General features: G+C 40.4%; 1 protein-coding gene across 1 annotated transcript in view; it reads left to right on the top strand.

The window, feature by feature from the left end:
• USH2A (usherin) overlaps nt 1-20,769 on the top strand; it is an 837,143-nt gene that overhangs the window by 654,360 nt on the left and 162,014 nt on the right. The window contains 3 exon segments of the mRNA XM_021064292.1: nt 912-1,019; nt 10,158-10,341; nt 11,855-12,012. Coding sequence (XP_020919951.1) covers nt 912-1,019; nt 10,158-10,341; nt 11,855-12,012 — 450 coding nt within the window.

Genomic DNA, 20,769 nt, shown 5'->3' with positions numbered 1-20,769 from the left:
TGCCAACAGAGCGGTAAAATCTACCACCACCCAACTTCTCCTGTAAATGGGCTGCCACTCTCCCCCCCCCCCCGAGAACTTATTGAGCAATTACTGTGCTGCATCATATTCTGAATACAAAAGAAGTAATAAACACTATCCCCTTATCAAAGTATGTTTAATCTATGTGTAAAGACAAAAGAACATACCCCCAAAAAACTGCAGAAACGAGTGTGAGCTGTCACAATACGGGCACATATGGTGAAGAAATGCAGAGTGTTTTTTAAAGGAGGGGTTAGTTGGTGTTCAGATGAGCTGAATATGGTTTGGGCCTAAAAAATGTTGAATCTAATCTTTTTTTTTTTTCTGCCTCTATTCATATAAGAAGCACTTTCAGAAATGGGGACAGTTAGTCTGGAGAAGAGAAGACTCAGGGGGAATTTGAAAACTGTCTACAAATATTTGAAGAACTGTCATGTGGAAAAGAAATTAGATTTGTTCTCTAAGTCCTTAGGGGTAGGAGTGGTAGAAAGAGTTCACCACAGTGTAAGGAACGACTTTCAAACCACAGAGGGAGAACTCTAGAGCTCTCTAAAGATGAAATGTGCTATTCAGGTGATGGAGTCCTATGGACACAGGGGCAGAGTATCTTCCGTGACACCTTAAACAGGGGAGTCCAGGGAAGGATAAATCGAAGGATGGATGACGTGAATTCCAAGATCTCTTCTGAGGCTGAGAATGTATTGTTTTATCAGCGAGAGAGGAAGTGTCTATTAACACGGAGATGCTCGTGAAGTTGTATCTCCCTCAGTGTTCCCTGCTCTTAAAATTTTTGGATCTCCTATCTACAACTCTGCATGTTACTTCTGGTGTTTAACTGATAATAAATAATCCTCTCAGGATGCTCTTTATTTCTTGTTTGCTCTTTCTAGGTCTGCAGCCGTACACCAACTACAGCTTCACCCTTACAGCTTGTACACCTGCTGGATGCACGTCAAGCGAGCCTTTTCTAGGTCAGACCCTGCAGGCAGCCCCTCAAGGTAATTAAAAAATGCCCATGATTTGGGAGAAGAAGTTTCATATAGTATTTTGATGTGGAGTCTATAAACTCTTTAATAACAAATAACGAAAAAGAAATAAAGCCTGGAGGTACAAAACAAAATAATATTTTAGGTTCCCATTTTTCAGTTTTAGTTAAACTATAAGCCTCCCAAGGCAGTTTGCTTTTAATTCCTTAAACCTTTTAGAAGTGGTTTTCCATGGAAAAAAGTATCACCTACTTGGATATGAAATTCCTCCAAAAATCAAAAGTTAAATATTCTAGGAATTCCCATTGTGGTGCAGCAGAAACTAATCCAACTGGGAACCATGAGGTTGTGGGTTCGACCCCTGGCCTTGCTCAGTGGGTCAAGGATCTGGCATTGCCATGAGTCATGGTGTAGTTCACAGACATGGCTCAGAGGTGGCATTGCTGTGGCTATGGTGTAGGCTGGCAGCTGTAGCTCCGATTTGACCCCTAGCCTGGGAACCTCCATATGCCACGGGTGTGGCCCTAAAAGGACAAAAATGAAAAGTTAAATATTCCAGGAGCAGCTGCTGAAGCTGATTAAAAGTATTCCCTTCAAAGGTGCCATTGTGGCTCGGTGGGGTAAGAACCAGATACAGTGTCCATGAGGATAGGGTTTGATCCCCAACCTCACTCAGTAGGTTAAGGATGCGACATTGTCACAAGCTGCACCATAGGCTGCAGATGTGGCTCGGATCCGGTGTTGCTGTGGCTGCAGCATAAGCATGCATGGCAGCTTCAATTCCACCCCTAACCTGGGAACTTCCTGGTGCTGCAGACATGGCCCTAAAAAGAAAAAAACAAAAATTCATTGCCGTCAAGAACTGACAATCAAACAGAAATGACAGAACAAGTACACAAATCAATATGAAGAGAGAGACTGTGAAAGACGATGTTAAAAAAGAATAAATGTCACTGAGAACTATGTCTAGTTCCTTATGACAGAGCCTGATAATGGGAGGAAAAAAGAATGGATACGTGTGTGTAACTGGGTCACCGTGCTGCACAGTAGGAAGAAAAAAAATTGTATTGGGGAAATAACAATAAAAAAATAAAATAAAAACAAACAAAAAAATAAATGAACAGAATACTCAGGTCAATCTAAAGAGGGAGAGATTACAGCCCATTGTAGATACGGGTTGAAAGATGTTATGCAGCAGGTGCCTTCTGAGATGGACCACGAAAAACAAAGATTTTGGCAAATGAACATGAGGAGGAAATCCACAGTCAACACAGCTGGAGGGAAGAGAGCATGGCACCATCACCTGAGAAGGCAAACTGGAACTAGCCACTAAATTTAACAGGGTCATGCCCTGAGACACAGGTTTTCCACTCTCAGTATTTGTGCCAGGAAAATAACAGTTCCACCGCTGCACGAGGAGGCCTGTACCGCGATGTTTATTGGAATATTTTTTTGTTTAAATGGTAGAATATTGGAGTTCTCCAGGGACCTAGCAGTGAAGGACTTGGCATTATCACAGCTGTGGCTCTGGTTGCTGCTGTGGTGCAGGTTCAATCCCCGGCCCAGGAAGTTCTGCCTGCCACAGGCACAGCCAAAAATTTTGTTCAAATGTTAAAGATAAAAAACAAATGGCAAAATATTGGAAGCAATCTAAATGTCCGTGAGTGGGAAAATTGCTACATAAATTCAGGTACATTCATGTTATGGCATTCTGTGCACCAGTTCAAAGGAGTGAAATGATCTGTACCTATAAAATAGAAGGTATAGAACTGTATTAATATGTGGCATCTTTACATATAGTAAATGATATTCATTTCTATAGATAAATAAATAAATGCACAGGAAAGATTCTGGGAAGCATACAGACCCACCTGTAATAATGGTTAGCAGGGGGTTGGGTGCTGGGATAGGTAGTATCATTTACTTTAAGGAGAAAAACATACTCAGAAGGCTGGGCTAGTAATCCATGCATTCTTGTGTTCATCTTTATTATCTGCCTGTTTTCCATGGAGGGAAACAGAGGCATAAATAAGTTTCTGAACAGACGTATAATGTTAATTATCATCAGACCACTTGTCCATTACTCTTCTAATGAAAGGGGTTGTTGTACCTCAGAATATTAGACCTGAACTTCCTACCAGTAAATGGGGAATAAAATGGAAAACTCCACATATGGGGCATATGGCTCCTCACCAGGAATCCACTAATGATGTTTTCTATATAAAGAATGTTTCATGTCAAAAAGCTTGGGGTTCCTTTGAAAGGAAGAAACCAGCAGTGGATTTTTTGGAAAGGTAAACTATCAAATGGATACTTTGATGATAACGGATAATTTCTAAAGGATCTATCAACCCGTTTTGGCTGAAACTCAAGCCTGATAAAGTAACAGGGTCTCTCCAGTCTATGCATCCAATCCATGTATTTAAATTCCCAGAAATTCTGCATCTAAAGTCTCACTTAAAAAAAAATTTTTTTAAAGTTGCTTGAAAGAGTTCAGATTTCGTGACTGAAAAATGATAGCTTTCAACAGTGCTGGGGAGTATGAGGTGAGAAATGTTTTACTTGGTTTCTTTTTTTGACTTTATGCCCTGTTCCTTTAACACGAATAACTGTGCAAAGGAACAATAAACTAAATGGGCTTTTCTTCTGCAGAACAAGCATGGATTTAGAAGCCATTTTCTGGCTGTATAAGTGCCAGTTGTGAATAACTTGTATGAGAAATAGGTGTGGTCGGAGTGCTTAACTGGGATGCGGTAAGGGAACGAATCAGCGGTACCATTAAGTTCTGTTGTTTTGCTAAAGTGGAAATAAACATATTATATCATTTTAAATTAATAACCCAAATATAATTAATTTTCAAAGACCCAGTTGAGTGAGGCATAGTTTCAAGGTCTAACATTTGAGTGTCCTACGTGGATATAGAGAGAATTAAAAAGAAGTGTTTATTCAAGCCACCCTGAGCTCTCCTCATGTCTTTCATGTAATGTCTTTAAAAAAAGAATTTAAATACACGGATTGGATGTGTAAGCTGGAGCGACTCTGTTATTTCATAGCCTTTTAAAAAGATGTTAAAACACATTGGAGCCTTGTGGATAAGACAGACCTAGGTCTCACGATGTTAACCTCCTGGAAAACGGTGGTGGACCCACAGTCAAGCAGTGGAAAGAGCTGGAGCTGGGTTATTGCTCCCTCTTCGGGATTGCCAGCGTACCAGCAGCTCCGATTCGCTTGAGAGCTCAGTCATGCGAAATGGTAGGCCTGCGTTTCCCTAGCACTGATCATAGGACAAAGCAAGAGGAAACGAAGACCCACCTGTCTCAGTGTCATTCCAGATTCCTCTTCCTCTGCCCTTCTTTCACCTGTGGGTGTGCCTTTTCCACCAGCCTTGTGCTTGTAACCCCACAGCCCCCCTTGGAACTCCCAGGGCTGGCTGGAGTTCCTACCGAAGGCTGAAAACTCCCAAGTTCTAGAGCGTTCATGAAGCCTACACTTAGAGACCGAAGGCCCATGTCTCTGTGGGTCTATCCGATGTTTATATTTAGGTGTTTTACAAACACTTCCACCTGAGTATTTCAGCATTTGAAATCTCTCTTCCCACTCACTCGTCCCCCTCTCTTCTCTCTCTCAAGACCACCATCTGTCTCACCACCTGAGCCCCCAAACTGACATTCTCAATGCTCCCCTTTCCTTAGGCTATAGGATGCAATTATTCATAAAGGTTTTTTATTAAAGTGCCCTTGATTTATAAGGTATCTTCAGTTGCTGTGGTACAGCAAAGGGACCCAGTCACACACAGTCCCCTGTGCTGTACAGCAGGGCCCCACCGCCCACTCACTCCAGATGTAGCAGTTTGTGTCCACCAACCCCAATTCCCTCTCCATCCCATTCCCTCCCCTCTCCCTGTTGGCACCCACACATCGCTCTCCTTAGCCGTGATCTGTTTCTGTTTTGTAGGTGGGATCGTCTGTGCCGTGTTTTGGATTCTGTGACTAAGTGATACCACATGGTAGAAATTTTAAATTTTAAGGATTTTTAAAATTTAGTTCTTCCCTTCCGTCTCTTCTGGTGTTGCCTTAGTTCCAACCCCTGTAACTTCTCTAGATCCTCCTAACCAGTCTCTAGCCTTTTTTCCTCTTTCTTTTATCTCCATCCATCCCAATTATGTTTCCCCTTTTGCCAAAATAGGTGTATCTCACATTAGCCACCTCTATAAAAATCCCATTTTCTTTCTGGAATAAAAAAAATCCACATCTTAGTAAATCAGAATAAGTTCCTCAAGTTTTAGCTTCTGCCCATCTGTGGAGTCGTTTGGTGCTTCCCACATGCAATGTAATGTACCAGTCATGCTAGGGTACTTGAACTTCTCCCATGCTTTCTGTGTCCCTAGGACTTTTTGGGGTTTCCTTCAGCCTAAACACCCTTCCCTACATCTTCTCTCAACTAACTCCCATTTTTTCAGAATTTGGCTCAGAGGTCTCCCACTCTGGAAACCTCTTCTGACCCCTTTGCCATCGCATCCTCATCTCATTCCCAGCCCATGTTAGGTACCCTTCCTAGGTGCTCTAATAGCACACGAAACTTCCTCTTCTGAAAGCATGTATCAAAGTGGACTATAAATTATTTATCCATTTTTCTTCACCGTGATGCAGTAGGTTCCTTAAAGGATAAAGACTATCTGTTTGGAGTTCCTTCTGTGGCGCAGTGGGTTAATGACCCGGCATTGTCTCTGTGGTGGCTCAGGATCGATCCCCGACCCAGCACGGTGGTTAGGGATCCAGCACTGCCAAGGCTGTGCCGTAGGTCCCAGCTGTGGCTCATATCCCATCCCTGGCCTGGGAACTTCCATATGCTGCAAGGGCAACCAAAAAAGGAAAAAAATAAAAAGAAGACCATATGTCTTCATCCCCGCATCCACAGCGTCCAACACAGAAAAATGACAAAATTGAGTTGAATCAGCAAACTAATAATAACTAGTCTAGAAGTCAATGCATTTCTGACATCAGCCAATACAATTACTGGTTCCTTTCACTAGCTTCCAAGAGAAAGCCAATGTTGGGATTTTTGACTCGGAGTGAAGACTCATAGGCATGTAAGAAGTGAGTGGTATTGGGTGGCACTCAAGAGAAAGTGAAAGCAAATTTGGTAGACATGTTCTTTTTATTAAGTAGCTTTATATCGAGAGACTAATCAAGGTCTTTTTCTGACCTTTGGCTCTTACACCTCTCAGCTCGTTTCCCTGCTCCCCACCCCACTTCTAGAGGACTTCCGTCATGGCCATCCATGTCCTGCCCTTGAACTGCTTCAGTTCTGCCCTCCCAATATGTAGAATAGATTTTCTGATGCCATAGGCTCAGAGAGGAATGTAGATTCTTCACCTGAGACTGAGTAAGACACCTGACCAAAGGTGGGTCTTATTCAATCAAGGATTTCTTGCCGCTGCCAAGTCTGCAGTGTCTCCATATTCTTATGCAAGTTAAAAACAGCACTTACTAGTTTTCTACACATTCCAATTTCATCTTATAAATCAAACCAATGGACACAGGGCTATTACTAGCATGAACAGAGCTTTCAGCAGCTTATAGAAATATGAAGTTCAACTTTAATTTAAAACATAAAGCAACCCCCAAATGTTGCTTCAGTTCATTTCATTAACTCCTCTGTATCCACAGGCTGCATTGACTAATTCAGAGCAGAAATTAAGCAAGAGCCTTCTTATAGCACTTTTGTGGTTTTTAATACATCCTTCAAGGAGAGAAAGACAGGACTGCAGGAAGCAGATTATGAACTAAAGCTTGATCCTTCATCTCTTAAATCAACAAATTAATATCAGTTTTAAATCAGGACTCTAATTAGCTGGTTGAGTCATCCAGCGGCTCTTGGCAGAGAGACCCAGACATAAATGTATCCTGTGATTTGTGGATTTGTCCAAGTGCCTAACATAGAGTGAGCTTTCAGAACAAAATGAACTACTTTCTTCTCAGGAATAAGTTGTTCCTTAGAAAATCCAGTAACTTGGAGGCATTTTCAAATTCATCTTGATTCCTTTAGAACATTGCTCAATAAAGTGCATTTGAATGTCCTGAAATTTTTTTTCTTATACAAGTCTTTTTTTTTTTTTTTTTCTTTTTTGCCTTTTCTAGAGCCAGTCTGGTGGCATATGGAGGTTCCCAGGCTAGGGATCTAATCGGAGCTCTAGCTACTGGCCTACACCAGAGCCACAGCAACTCAGGTTCTGAGCTGCGTCTGCAACCTACACCATAGCTCATGGCAATGCCAGATCCTTAACGCACTGAGCAAGGCCAGGGATCGAACCCGCAACCTCATGGTTCCTAGTCGGATTCGTTAACCACTGCGCCACGAAGGGAACTCCCTCTTACACGAGTCTTGAAATCTCACCCTTTATGTTACCCTTTAAGTTACCTGTGAGTAACTTTACACAGGAGATGCAATCAAACAAAAACTATTGATTAGAGGGAACCTAATATTGAAACGGGTTTTTAAAAGCTGAGGAAGGGAGTTACGTGTCTGTTCAGAGTGTGACCAGCTGGCAGCAGGAAATGATAGACTGATCTTTCTTCCCACTAGGTTCTCTGTCTGTATGTTTGTACCTCTATGAGACTACTTGACTCTTTGATCTGAAAGGACAGTCGTTTGTGTCTACATTTTATCTTTTATACAGAAGGGTATAAACTCCTTGTAAGCATGAGCCACATCTTAATCCCATTTGTATTCTGTGGAGTATTTAACACCGTAATTTTGAGGATATATATTCACAATAAATTTATTCATTCATTATTTATTAGCCATTGTGCTAACCATAAAGATATATTGACTAATAATACAGAGTTGACCCCTGCTCTCATGGAGCTAACTTTGTATTAATAACAAGAAAAATAAGAGTTCCCTTCTTGGCTCAGTGGTTAACGAAGCTGACTAGGATCCATGAGAATGTGGGTTCGATCCCTGGTCCTGGTAGATTATCTGGCATTGCCGTGAGCTGTGGTGTAGGTCACAGATGCGGCTCAGGTCCAGCGTTGCTGTGGCTGTGGTGCAGGCCAGCAGCTGTAGCTCCAATTTGACCCCTAGCCTGGGAACCTCCATAGGCCATGGGTGCGGCCCCCCCCCCCAAAAAAAGAAAAATAGGCCACCGTCGTAACAATATGAAAACGATGATATCAAAGAAAGAAGATGGTTATGATATGAGGGCTGTTAGGAAGAACATAGAAAAGGGCCTACAATTGAGAGGAATGAGGTTGGAATCACGGTCGACTGGGTTAAAGTTATAGTTAGGGAATAGCTGTCAAATAAGACCTGGATAAGGGGGGATTTATACAGGTCACTGAACTATGGTGTCATGAGCCAAAGTGTTCCAGGCGGAGGGATCGAGAGGGTCTAGGCCCAGAGGCAGGAAAGAACTTGAAGCTTTCTGAGGCTAGAAGGGAGTCGGGTGTGGCTGGAGCTTCATGAGTGATGGAGAGAACAGTGTCAGGGAGGCCAGAGCCAGCAGAATGTAGGACCGTACGGATTAGCGTGAGGAATTGGCATTATACTCTATGAACAATTTCAAAAGGGTTGTATATTTTATGAAGATTACACAGGCATATATATATATATATATATATATATATATATATATACACACACGCACACACATATATATATATACACACACATATATATTAATATATAAATAAAATTTTTTATATATAAATATATAAATAAAATATATTTTTATATTTTTTATGTGCTTGCATGAAGATTGCAGGGAAATAGACAAGGACAAGGTCAAACACAAGGACATTAGTTTAGAGGCTAGAGTCCAGGAGCCAGAAAAATGTAGTCTGGATCAGGAGAAGTAAAAATATAGGGACTGTACACCTTCCGGGTAGAATCTGAGGGATTTGGTGATAGATGATGTTTAGCAGTGAAAACCAGTGAGAGCCTCAAGGATCATTGTTTTGTGTTTTGCCAAGAACATGAATAGTTGGATAAGATTGGAAGATGAATAGATAAACCCAAGAGCTCTGTTTTGGGTGTTGTAGGTTTGGATAGACAATTAGCCATCCAGGTGGAGGCAGACGAGTAGAGGGTGGAACTCGTGGATCTGAAGCTCGGGAGAGATTTTAGGGCAGGGATGCGCATCCAGCCATGTTCAACATACAGGTCATGTTTCAAAGTGAGACTGAATGGAAATCACCTACAAGAAAGCAGTTGGGAAAGAAGAAGCAGGAGGGTGGGGCAGAGCAGAGGACAGAGCCCAGTTTTCCGAGGTCCAGGAAAGGAAGAGAATCCAGTTAGTGAGGCTGGAAGAAGGAGCCAGAGATAAAGGGAAACAAAGAAGCCCACAGAGCACGTAGTGTCGGAGAAGCAAAGGCAAAGTGTGCTTGTGTGTTGAATTTGATAATTCAAGTACGAGATTGTGATTCCAGATACACAGGCATCAACGTGGAAAATCCACGAGTTCCTGTCGTGGCTCAGCCGGTTAAGAACCTGACCTAGTGAGGATGTGGGTTCAATCCCTGGTCTCATCCAGTGGGTTAAGGATCCGGTGTTGCCGTGAGCCGTGGTGTAGGTCACAGACGTGGCTCAGGTCTGCCATGGCTGGGGCTGTGCAGGTATGGCCCTCAAAAGAAAAAAAGGCTGAAAATTCCTGGATAGACTCCTAGGCCTTGATTACACTCAGAGTAACAGCCAGGATAGAGACATTTTCTGCTATTTTCTCTGACATTCACTTTCTAAAAGCAATTCATCCTGCTGTGTAGCACTGGGAACCATGTCTAGTCACTTACGATGGAGCCTGATAATGTGAAAAAAAAGAATGTATCCATGTATGTGTAACTGGGTCACCATGCTGTACAGCAGAAAATTGACAGAACATGGTAAACCAGCTATAGTGGAAAAAAAATAAAAATCCTTATATATAAAAAAATAAAAGCAATGCAAAAATAATAATTAAGGCATTAAAATATATTTATATTTAATTACATTTTCATCTCCAAAGCCAACAAAACGTATTTTTGTTGCTCACCATGAGAATTTTTTTTTCATCAACAAATGAAAAAGATCACAGTATGTGAGGTGATGGTGTGACTTTTAAGAAGGTGTTTCTTTCATCCTAACAGTAAAACTTCATGGTATTATTTTTGCCAGGAGTTTGGGTGACGCCTCGACACATTATTGTCAATTCTACAACAGTGGAATTATATTGGAGTCTGCCCGAAAAGCCCAATGGCCTCATTTCTCAATATCAGTTGAGTCGTAATGGAACCGTGGTTTTCCTGGGCGGCAGCGAGGAGCGGAATTTCACTGATAAAAACCTGGAGCCCAACAGCAGGTAAACTAAAAGAAAACTTTACCAATTATAGAGGAAGAAGTTTAGATTTTTCAGGCTGAGAAAGAGCCCTCCAGCTGAACCACTATTAAATTAATTAGCATTCCCGTTATGGCTCAGCAGTAACTAAACCCAACTGGTATCCATGAAGAGGCAGTTCCATCCCTGGCCCCACTCAGTGGATTAAGGATCCAGTGGTGCCATGAGCTGTGGTGTAGGTCACAGATGCAGCTCGGATCCCATTGCTGTGGCTGTGGGGTAGGCCGGCAGCAACAGCTTCCACTAGACCCCTAGCCTGCAAACCTCCATATTCTATGCATGCAGCCCTAAAAAAGCCAAAAAAAGAAAAAGAGAGGAAAAGAAAGGAAGGAAGCAGGCAAGCAAGCTGGTGAAGTAATCTCCGCACATACTATTAGCCTTTCCTTCTCAGGGGAGACCTTTTCATCCATTTCATATGTTGGGGACCCCAGTGCTAGTTCATGACACTAGCCTTCAGAAGACACGAAATTCCGAAAAACACTGTAAATCAACAATTACTTTTATTTGCCATGAGAATTTTTTTCATTTTTTAAAGTGTTTTTGAAATATAGTTCGATTTACAAAGTTCTGCTGTAGACCTGAGAATTTTGAAGTGTACAAAACACACAACGTGTTCAATTTTAAAAACGATCAGATATCTTCAAAAACATGCAGCCCTAAACGAGTAAGAAAAGAGAGGTAAAGGTTGTTTCACACCAACGACTTTTTCTTCTGGCCTCAGGTTTTCTCTACTTGCTGCACTATAGACAGACGTGAGTGGTTTTAGGGGAAACGTTCCACATATTTGTAATTCATTCGCATTCACGTCTCAGCAGAGATAAAATGCATCTTAGAGCAGCAGATGGTTTAGTGCAGAGAGCAGCAGATCTCTTTAGTAACACCGTTTTCTCAACAGAGTTCCCTGACCTCTGTGCCCCATTTCAAAACTGGAGAAGATTCATTTGAATCCTCCACCATCCACCAGCAAACTCCATGACTTTCCTGAAATCTTTAAGAAAAGCAAAGAGGGAGTTCCTGTCATGGCTCAACAGGAATGAACTCGAATAGTATCCATGAGGTCGTTGGTTCCATCCCTGGCCCTGTTCAGTGGGTTAAGGATCTGGCATTGCCGTGAGCTGCGGCTCAGATCTGGCATTGCTGTGGCTGTGCTGTAGACCGGCAGCTGCAGCTCCAAATCAGCCCCTAGCCCGGGAATTTCGATGTACCATGGGTGCAGCCCTACAAAGCCAAAAGAAAAAGGAAAGAAATGTAAAAATAAATAAATAAAACGGGAAAGGGGAAGCAGTAGGGATGGCCTGGAGGAAATGTGCCCTGTGCTGGCAAGACTACAAGGTCTACGGTAAAGTTTCTGGACAGGGAGCCAAGAATTTGCAGTTTGTCACAAATTCAGGATGGAGCAAGAGATAGAAAAGCCAGCAATCACTGTTCAGTTCTCTCCCGCCTTCCCTTATCACAATTCTTTCTTCTTTGAACATAGGTACATTTACAAGTTAGAAGCCACAACTGGAGGTGGCAGCAGTTCTAGTGATGAGCACATTGTACAGACACCTGTGCTGACACCAGAAGACATCCCGCCTCCACACAACATCACAGTCATGGGGCCTTCGTCCCTTTTTGTCGCTTGGAACCCGCCAGGTAAAAATAATAATAATAATAATAAAGCACACACACGTGTGTGTGCATGTGCGTGTGTGTGTGCATGCGCGCGCATGTGTGTGTATAACTTGAAACATTTCAAAGAAGTTCATTGGCGATAAGGATGGAAATGTGAATGCAGAAAATCGGAAGGACATAATCTGTCTCCTGAATCAGTATAAACAGAATAAACCAAACCATGGGTCCTTGCGTAAGCAGTTACCTACGTACATATCTGTAGAGATGCAGGGGTCTACACAAAGATATGTAGATACATATGTAGTTTTCCGTCAAAGCAATACTTTTTTTCAAGTACCAGAGCCTAAAAATCTCTCTTCTTATTTATACCTATCCAAGCTTTAGTGGCATAGGTCTGAGCAGCCTTGACCATTCATTTCTGTAGGATTTCCTATATTGAGTCATTGGCATTATATTACAGTAGCGAATGAGGAATTCAGAAAGACAACAGACCACTCAACCCATGTACCTTGAGTTGTGACCAGTGGCTGAATCCTGCCTCTCTGTGCTGTGTAGCCTCCAACAAACCACTTCCTCACTAGTCGGTTGCTTTTGTGGTTTAGTGCATTATTTTATTTGGAATATTGTAATCATCCTCAGGTAAAATTTGGATTGCACTAACACTGTGGATTAAGGATTAAAGTGACATCTGCTTTCTCTTCTTTTAGCATGAGGCATAGTGATATTTAAAACTCGCTAAGGTGTTAAGTGCACTTCAAAGATATGTGATTTTATTCTTAACATCTAGTCTTTTTTTTTTTTTTTTTTTTTTTTTTTTTGGATGCACTCATGGCATGTAGAAGTTCCTGAGCCAGGGACTGAATCTGAGCCCAACTGTAACTTACACCACAGCTGTGGCAACATCAGATCCTTAACCCACTGTACCAGGCCAGGGATCAAACCTACATCTCCACACTGACGTGAGCCACTGAAGTCGGATTCTTAATCCACTTCACTATAGCGGGAGCGCCTTCAATATCTGGTCTTAACATGAAATTTAAACATGAAGTTGAAACAAACCCCTATGGTGCCCATCAGAATAAGTTACCTAAATTTAACATGGAACTGAAAATGATTAGTTAACAGCCATTTTGGCTAACAGCAGATCCATTCCATAAAATAATTAATGAAGACATATTTTTCATTGAATTAAACACATATCTCAGTCAAAACAGGTAATACTCATAAAAATAACATAAAGGCCTAAGATAGAAAACTTAAATTCTCGTGAGCCAACATCTTTCTGATATCGTAATCTGAGATCAAAGATGAAATGGTCTCTTTTGGTCAAATTTGCCAGAGGAACCCTTTTAAGAGCTTTGTAAGCAAGTACGTTGTTCTACGATATTAAATATAAATGATTCCACCTACCTTTGTTTTAAGAGGAATATGCAACATATTAAATTCAACAAAACACGAAGGGATAATCAATAGCACCAAACTGTGTCACAAAGCTGTAATCCTTAGGGCAGCCTTAGAGGCACAGATGTTCTTGAACTCTGCCCTTAATTTCAGTGGAGGAAAACACACTTCTCCTGCTGCGGAAAACGCAGAAACTTACATATCCTCTCATGGAACTGATTTCTACCTTCATGGACGAGCATTGAGACCTTGCTACCTTTTAGCGTATTTCTCCTTGGCATTTTTATCGTGATGGGGTGTTTGTGCTCCACAAGGTCAAATGAGGCCTGAGACCAGATGCAGCCCCATGGCTGGAGAGGTCTCATGTTCAATTCAGGATCATCTACAATCCAAGCTCTCAAATAACAATAACCCAAAGACCAGGGTGATAAGCAAAGCTGATGATTTCCTAGCCAAACGACCAGGAAGTCCTATGGTCTATCAAAGGACCTGTCATTTTCCCACTATTACCCACATCAACTACCATTGCTAACCCAAAGACTTCCCCATTCAGTAAGGATTTGAAAACATCTTTCTTTTTGGACAATCAAAGTGAGATGAATGAGAAAACCAGGAAACATATCCCACACGTGTCACCTATTAGCTGACCTTAAATAAGTCAGTTTTTCTGAGTCTCAACTATCTCCACCTGCAAAATGAAGATAATGATAATACCTATATGTTGGGTTCTTGTAATTAAATGAGTTAATTTGTATAATTGGCATACATTATCCAGTCTGTATAATATTCTAGAGATGGTGCTAATTTTCAGATAATTATTTTTCCCTTTAATTATTCATTTTAAAAAAGTATTGGTCCCAACATTAGCTAGGTCCCAAGGTCCCCACTTTCAGAACGATAAAAACCGCACACTGCAGGGTGGGGTTTGTAAAATGTTAAGACTTCTTTCGATTTCCCAGAATTTTGTCATTTCTTTCTTTGGGTTCAACATCATATTTTCCTGTTTAATGTATAGCGTTTCTATTTAGAAAAGGATCGTCGTGAAAGGCAAGTTTTGCTTTTTCAATGTAACCTTAACTCTTGTCTACCTCAGGCTTTGTAGAAATTGTTCATTCTAGTCCAGCCTAAGGGATACCGTAGAAATGCTTTACGCGCTAACTCTGACCATGTAACCGATGGTTAATAAATCTATAATATCCAGACCTGTCAATCTTTTAGTTTCAGATGCACAAAATCCATTACAGAAACCCTGTAATATATGGAAAGATTAAAATCTTAAATTAAACTTTTTTTCCCCAGTGCCTAGAAGGATTTTGAACTCAGTAAACAGGCAGATGATTTTGACTTGTGTATAATCTACAGTTGATTTTATTGGAAAGTACCTCATGCTGTGTTTTGATTTGGATAATAAAAACATTTTTCTGTTCCTGAACAGTCACAAATATATGTTTTAAGCAGGAAGAAAACAAACTTGTTATAACTGGAGGTTGTTTATTTTCTCACAATCAAAGCTTTCTGGGTATTCCTCATACTCCTCTTTCGTGACAAAGGGATTGCCTCATACGCAGAGCTGAAAAATGGGCAAAATGGTCTATACCTATAGTTCCCAGACCTGAGTGAACCTGCAAAGTCAGATTCTTAACCCCAAGTTGACTGAAAAAGAATGTCCTGGCCTGGGGTCAAGTTCCCCTGGTGACTTTAGACGTGTTCCAAGTTTAGTCACCGTGGATCACCCACACCAAGCAAAAGTGGCCAGTTCCAATAAAACTCTGAGAATGTGGCTCAAACCAGTTTCCCTTGAATGTACTAAGCCAAAATGGTGGTTAAATTCACTGAGTTTTTCCCATGTATCTTCTTTTGTGGTCAGTATGGACAGAGTGACCTTACACAGGTGACTTGTGGGGAGAAAAAAAATCTACGTGGTTGCCTGGCAACAGAATATGACCGATGCAATTAAGTGGCCTTTCGGTTTATTTTCTCATTTCAATACTACCTATAAATTAAGTCTTACTGTATGTTTACAAATGCTATTAGTAAAAGGAGCGAGGTCCAGAGAAGGTGTGACATGATTCAGGGAAAAGAAATTGTGATACTGATGGCCCGTGTCATATATATGCATTGATACTACTTGCTTATATTTGCCATTTGTTAAATTCCTAGTATGCGCCAAATACTCTTTTTTTTTTTTTTTCTTTTTAGGGCCACACCCGCTGCCTATGGATGTTCCCAGGCTAGGGGTCAAATCGCCACAGCCACAGCAACATGGGATCCCAGTCATGCCTGTGACCCGGGCAATGCTGGATCCTAAACCCAGTGAGTGAGGCCAGGGATCAAACCCGCATCTTCATGGATACTAGTCATATTCATTACCGCTGAGCCACAACGGGAACTGCACCAAACACTTTAAGAAGCCCTTTCCCTGCCTTACTGCAGTTAATTTTCATACCAACTCTGGGAGACAAGTCATACCATTATGAAGATCTTAAGATAAGAAACTTGAATCTTAAAGAAGTAATATAATTTATTCAGTCACACTGCACAACCAGGAGTCACATTCAGATCTGCTCTGTACTACTGCCTATGAGAGCAACTCCTTCCTGTCTTTGGCTTAACTCTTAAATCCAAATCCTACTTCCAATTTATTGCCTACAAAGCCTTTCAGATTTATGATAGAATAACTAGTTTTGTTTTGTTTTGTTTTTTTGATAGTATCCCTGAGGGCCAAGAAGCAGGACTAGGTGTTGGTGAAAACCAAGTGTTTTGGAGAGAAAAATGGTTTTTGTGAGATTCGTTGTGGGAAATGCGGAGCCCCTGAAGGGAAAATATGCATCTAGCAATGACTCTCTCTTGCACCGTGAAGGAACTGGTAACCAGAGGCCTTTACCTGCCCATCCTAAAGTGCAGAAGGAATAGACAGGACTTAGCAAAACTAGATTGGAAGATTTTAACTGGGTGGGAGAGGAAAAGAGGCATTTCTCAATTAACCGCAAAGCAGTTATTCGAAGACTATTTCAATGCCTTGGTAGACTTTCTCTTACCTCCCAAGTAAATCCTGATTGACTTTATCTCATTATTACTTGACAAATATTAGCAGGAAGATTATCAAAACACTCCAGACCCTAGAAAAATCAAGAGTTCCACTCTTCTGTATATCCTTTGTACCTTCAAGACTGATGCTATGCAAACAAGAGATCCTTATAAAATGTTTCCTAAATTAATAAAGAAATTGGTGAGTATGCTTCTAAAATTTATGATTCAGGCAAACATAAATAAATTTTGGATTTTTCTGCTGTTTAAAATTATTCAAACACTTGATTTCCTATAGAAGCCCATAGTCAGTGGGCACTGGATAGATGTCGTTCATTCCTATTTGAATCTGCAGATAACATAAAGCAGGTTAGTTTACGCCTAAACATTTCTTCTTATTGTTATCAGTTCTGAACCTTGGGGCAGAGCTTGCCCATTCATATTAAAGGGAAAAAAGTATATATGTTACCCTAATGGGTGGAAAATTATAGAAAAGGAAGAAGAAAATACCCGGAGGGTATGTAAATGGTTTATTCAGATTAAGAATGGAGATAGGGAAGTTCCCACTGTGGGATGAGTTCAGAATCCAATTGCAGTGGCTCAGGTTGCTGTAGAGGCATGGGTTCAATCCCTGGCCTGGAAATTTCCACACGCCCCAGGTGTAACCATAAAAAGAAAAAAAAAAAGAATAGAGACAGGTATCCCTGCCATTTGAGAATCCAGACACCCAAAATTATTAAAGCTCAGAAGGTAATAATGGGGCTTTCTAATTTATCAAAGTGACAACTATATTTTGAACTGTTCTAGCCCTTAATCATGTTCTAATTAACGCTGCTGTTGGATTCAACACCCGTATTTTCTTACTAAAGATGGTGAGTTATTTAGGCTTAATGCATAATATTGAAATACTGGTGCTTTTCCTTTCAATTTATCTCTTAGTCCATTAAAGAAAAGAATTGGCAACCATTCTTCTACTGAGAAATCATTGAAATTAATATTGCTGAGGAATATAAATGATTTTCATTAATCAAGTTTTGATGAAAGGGGTAGCTAGCCACAATATGGGCTCTCTACAGACATTAGGCATCTTGGCATTCGGTGAGCTCATTGACTGCAGTGTATGAGATCAGATACTATCTATTTAAAGGCAAAATTAGCATTAAGCATTCTCAGGGATTCCATTGCATTAATTGGGATGATTCAACATTGGCACTTGTTTCAGGTTTCTTGTAAGTGCAGTAGCCAAGTGACAAGGAGCGGTGCGTTTCAGAAGAAAATGTAAAACTCATTTCAATGATTTGTAGTTTATTTTGCATATTCATTCATTTATCTTTTTTCAGTTTTATGGAGGTATAATTGACAAATAAAATGGTAATTCATTGAAAGTGGATAACATAATTGTACGATATATATATCCATTGTGAAAGGATTCTCACCATTGATTTAATTAACACATTCATCATCTCATATGCTTCCTCTTTTTTTTCTTAATGAGAACCCAACTTCTACTCTCTTAGCAAATTTCAGTTACACAATACAGCACTGTCAGCTAGAGTCATCATGCTATACAATAGATCCTCAGACCTTCTTCATCTTATAACTAAAAGTTTAAGCCTTTCACCAACCTCCCCCTCTTTCCCCCATCCTCTCAGTCCTTGGCCATCAGCCTTTGTTGTTTCTATGCATTCAACTTGTTTTTTTTTTTTTTTAGTGATTCCACATATAAGCAATATCCTTCAGTATTTGTCTTTGTCTGGCTCTTTCATTTAGCATTATCCCTCCATCCAGTTTCATTCAGGGTGTAACAAATGGCAAGATTTCCTTCTTTTTTAAGGGGTGAACCATATCCCATTGTACACATATCACATTTTCTTTATCCACTCATCCATTAATGGACATTTAGATTGTTTCCATGCCTTGGCTGTTGTGAATAGCACTGCAGTGGGAGACCAGCTATCTCTTGGAGATAATGATTTCATTTCCTTTGGATATATACACAGAAGTAGAATTGCTGAATCACACAGCAATTCTATTTTTAATGTTTTAAGGAACCTCCATACTGTTTTTTATAGTGTCTCTACCAGTTTGCATTTCCAACCGGTGTACGGGGTTCCTTTTTCTGCATGTCCTCACCAGCATTTGTTACCTTCTGTCTTTCTGATAATAAAGATCCTAAGAGATGTGAAATGATATCTTACTGTGGCCTTGTTTTGCATTTCTCCAAGGATTACTGACGGTCAGGACCCGTTCATGTGCCTGGTGGCCATTTGTGTTTCTTCCTTGGAAAAATGTCTATTCTGGTCCTTTGTCCATTTTTTAATTGAGTTTTTGTTTGTTTGTTTGTTTTGCTATTCAGTCATTTGGGTTCATAGTATCCACTGGATATTTAATCCCTTTTCAGATGCGTGGTTTGCAAATATTCCCTTCTACTCCATGGGCTGTCTTTTTATTCTGCTGATGGCTTTCCTCTGCTGTGCAGAAGCTTTTTAGTTTGATGTGGTCCCATCTGTTTATTTTTTTTTCTTTTGTTGCCTTTACTTTTGATGTTTAATACATTTGTCTTACCTTTTTGAGTTCTAATATGTGCTGTGCAATTTTTCTAAGAGATTAACTCATATCTCATTTAATGTTCATAACAACTTGTAGTACGTCTGGTGTTCTCCCATTTCACTAATGAGAAAAGTCAGTTGCAATGTTATAAGCTTTTTTCCCTAGATTATACATCACATGGGTGCCACAGCCAACCCATCATGAATCTGACTCCAAATTCTAGGTTCAAAACCACTGTAATCTATTTTTTCACTATTTTTCTTCCTAAACAGTACAGAAAGCAAATGATTTTGTTCTGCTTTCTACTATGATCCAGTTTTAATTTTTTTAAAAAAGAAGGGCCATAAGATATGGCAAACATAAATGAGGGTGAGGTAATCCAAGGACAGTCCCTCATTTAATTTGAAGCTGAACATTTCAAAGGATGTAATTCATTTACATTTGGATAGACGGATATTCATTTTCCCAAGCAAGAAAATGTTTACAAGCCCCTCTCAGGGGCCAGGCATGATGCTCGAACTTTGGGGAGTTAAAAAGAAGAATGAATGAGACATTGTCCCTCTTGTCAAGAACTCACCCATCTAGTTGGATGGAAAAGGCATAAAATGATAACTATCATACAAACTATGTAAAATTTCTATCCAATTGGTATACACATGTGGTCAAGGGGGGTCCAGTTTCACTTCCACGGCCCCCAAAAGGACAGAACCAAGACACTCCTACCTATAAAAAGCAGAATTTATGCTAATTTGTTAAAAACCATTCTGTTAAGCACAACCCATGGTTTGAGGCAAAGGTAGCTATGAAACTGAATTAACAGTTTTCCTCTTAGAATGGTTCTTGCTCCAGCTCCTTAAAAAAAAAAGAAAAGAAAAGAAAAGATTTTTAAAAAGGATTATTTGATTGACTTGTCCCATTGTAAAGTATGCACCTGCTGTGAAATGAAGCCACAAAGAAAAAAAAAAAAAGTTGAATAATTTAACTTTTTTATTTGTAAAGATAATCAGGGTTTTTCTGATTACATCTTAACTTCATAAATGTTAAATAACCTATCAGCATCTAGTTGTTGTAAATTATGAAAGGGAGCATTGCAAGGAATATTAACCGACGAAATCCTTGTTCTTTAGTGAACAAGAAAATATGTTATGGCAGCTTGTCATTGTGCGACTGGTAACTTTGACACCAAATAACAAAACTGCCATTTGCACTTAGGGTAAATTGGTTCACATGAGCTTCCACTGGTCCTCTTGCTTTGACATAAATTTATGAACTCAGGAACTCACCAAGTCCTGTGGCTTGCCAGCTGACTTTAACAAATATGACCATTTCATTTTATTTAGTCATCAGAATACCAGGAGGCTAGGTCCTTTCAGACTCATTGCAGATGGTCTAGGGTTTGCAGGAACACAGGAGGCTTTCATGTCCCAGTCCTGTAAGTTATGACAGTGGAGGGGACCCTCTTTCCTAAACACGTGTCATTGTTTGACATGTTCACAGCTTCCAGGAGCATTTTCTGTTTCAGCACCTCATAGGTGTGTGCAAAGGACATTTATTTCCGATTAACCAAGACGTGAAAAACGCATTTTCTGGGTTCACGCTTTGACCAGCCGGAATCAAAATAATGTCTACATTTGAAATGTGGTAGAAGCACAGTTTTGTTCCCTGACCCCCTGGGAGACCTGTCCTTTTAAGTAGAGAAGTTACTGGAGCCAAACGAGTAGGTACGGACTGAAGTCGTATCCCGAGGTACAACCTCAGATGAATTGAAGGGAAGACCACTCTAAATTATAGCTGAGAATG

This window comes from Sus scrofa, chromosome 10 (genome assembly GCF_000003025.6).
Source record: "Sus scrofa isolate TJ Tabasco breed Duroc chromosome 10, Sscrofa11.1, whole genome shotgun sequence".
Taxonomy (NCBI): domain Eukaryota; kingdom Metazoa; phylum Chordata; class Mammalia; order Artiodactyla; family Suidae; genus Sus; species Sus scrofa.
Note: the sequence above shows the minus strand (reverse complement) of the source record. Positions and strands in the feature narration are given on the sequence as shown.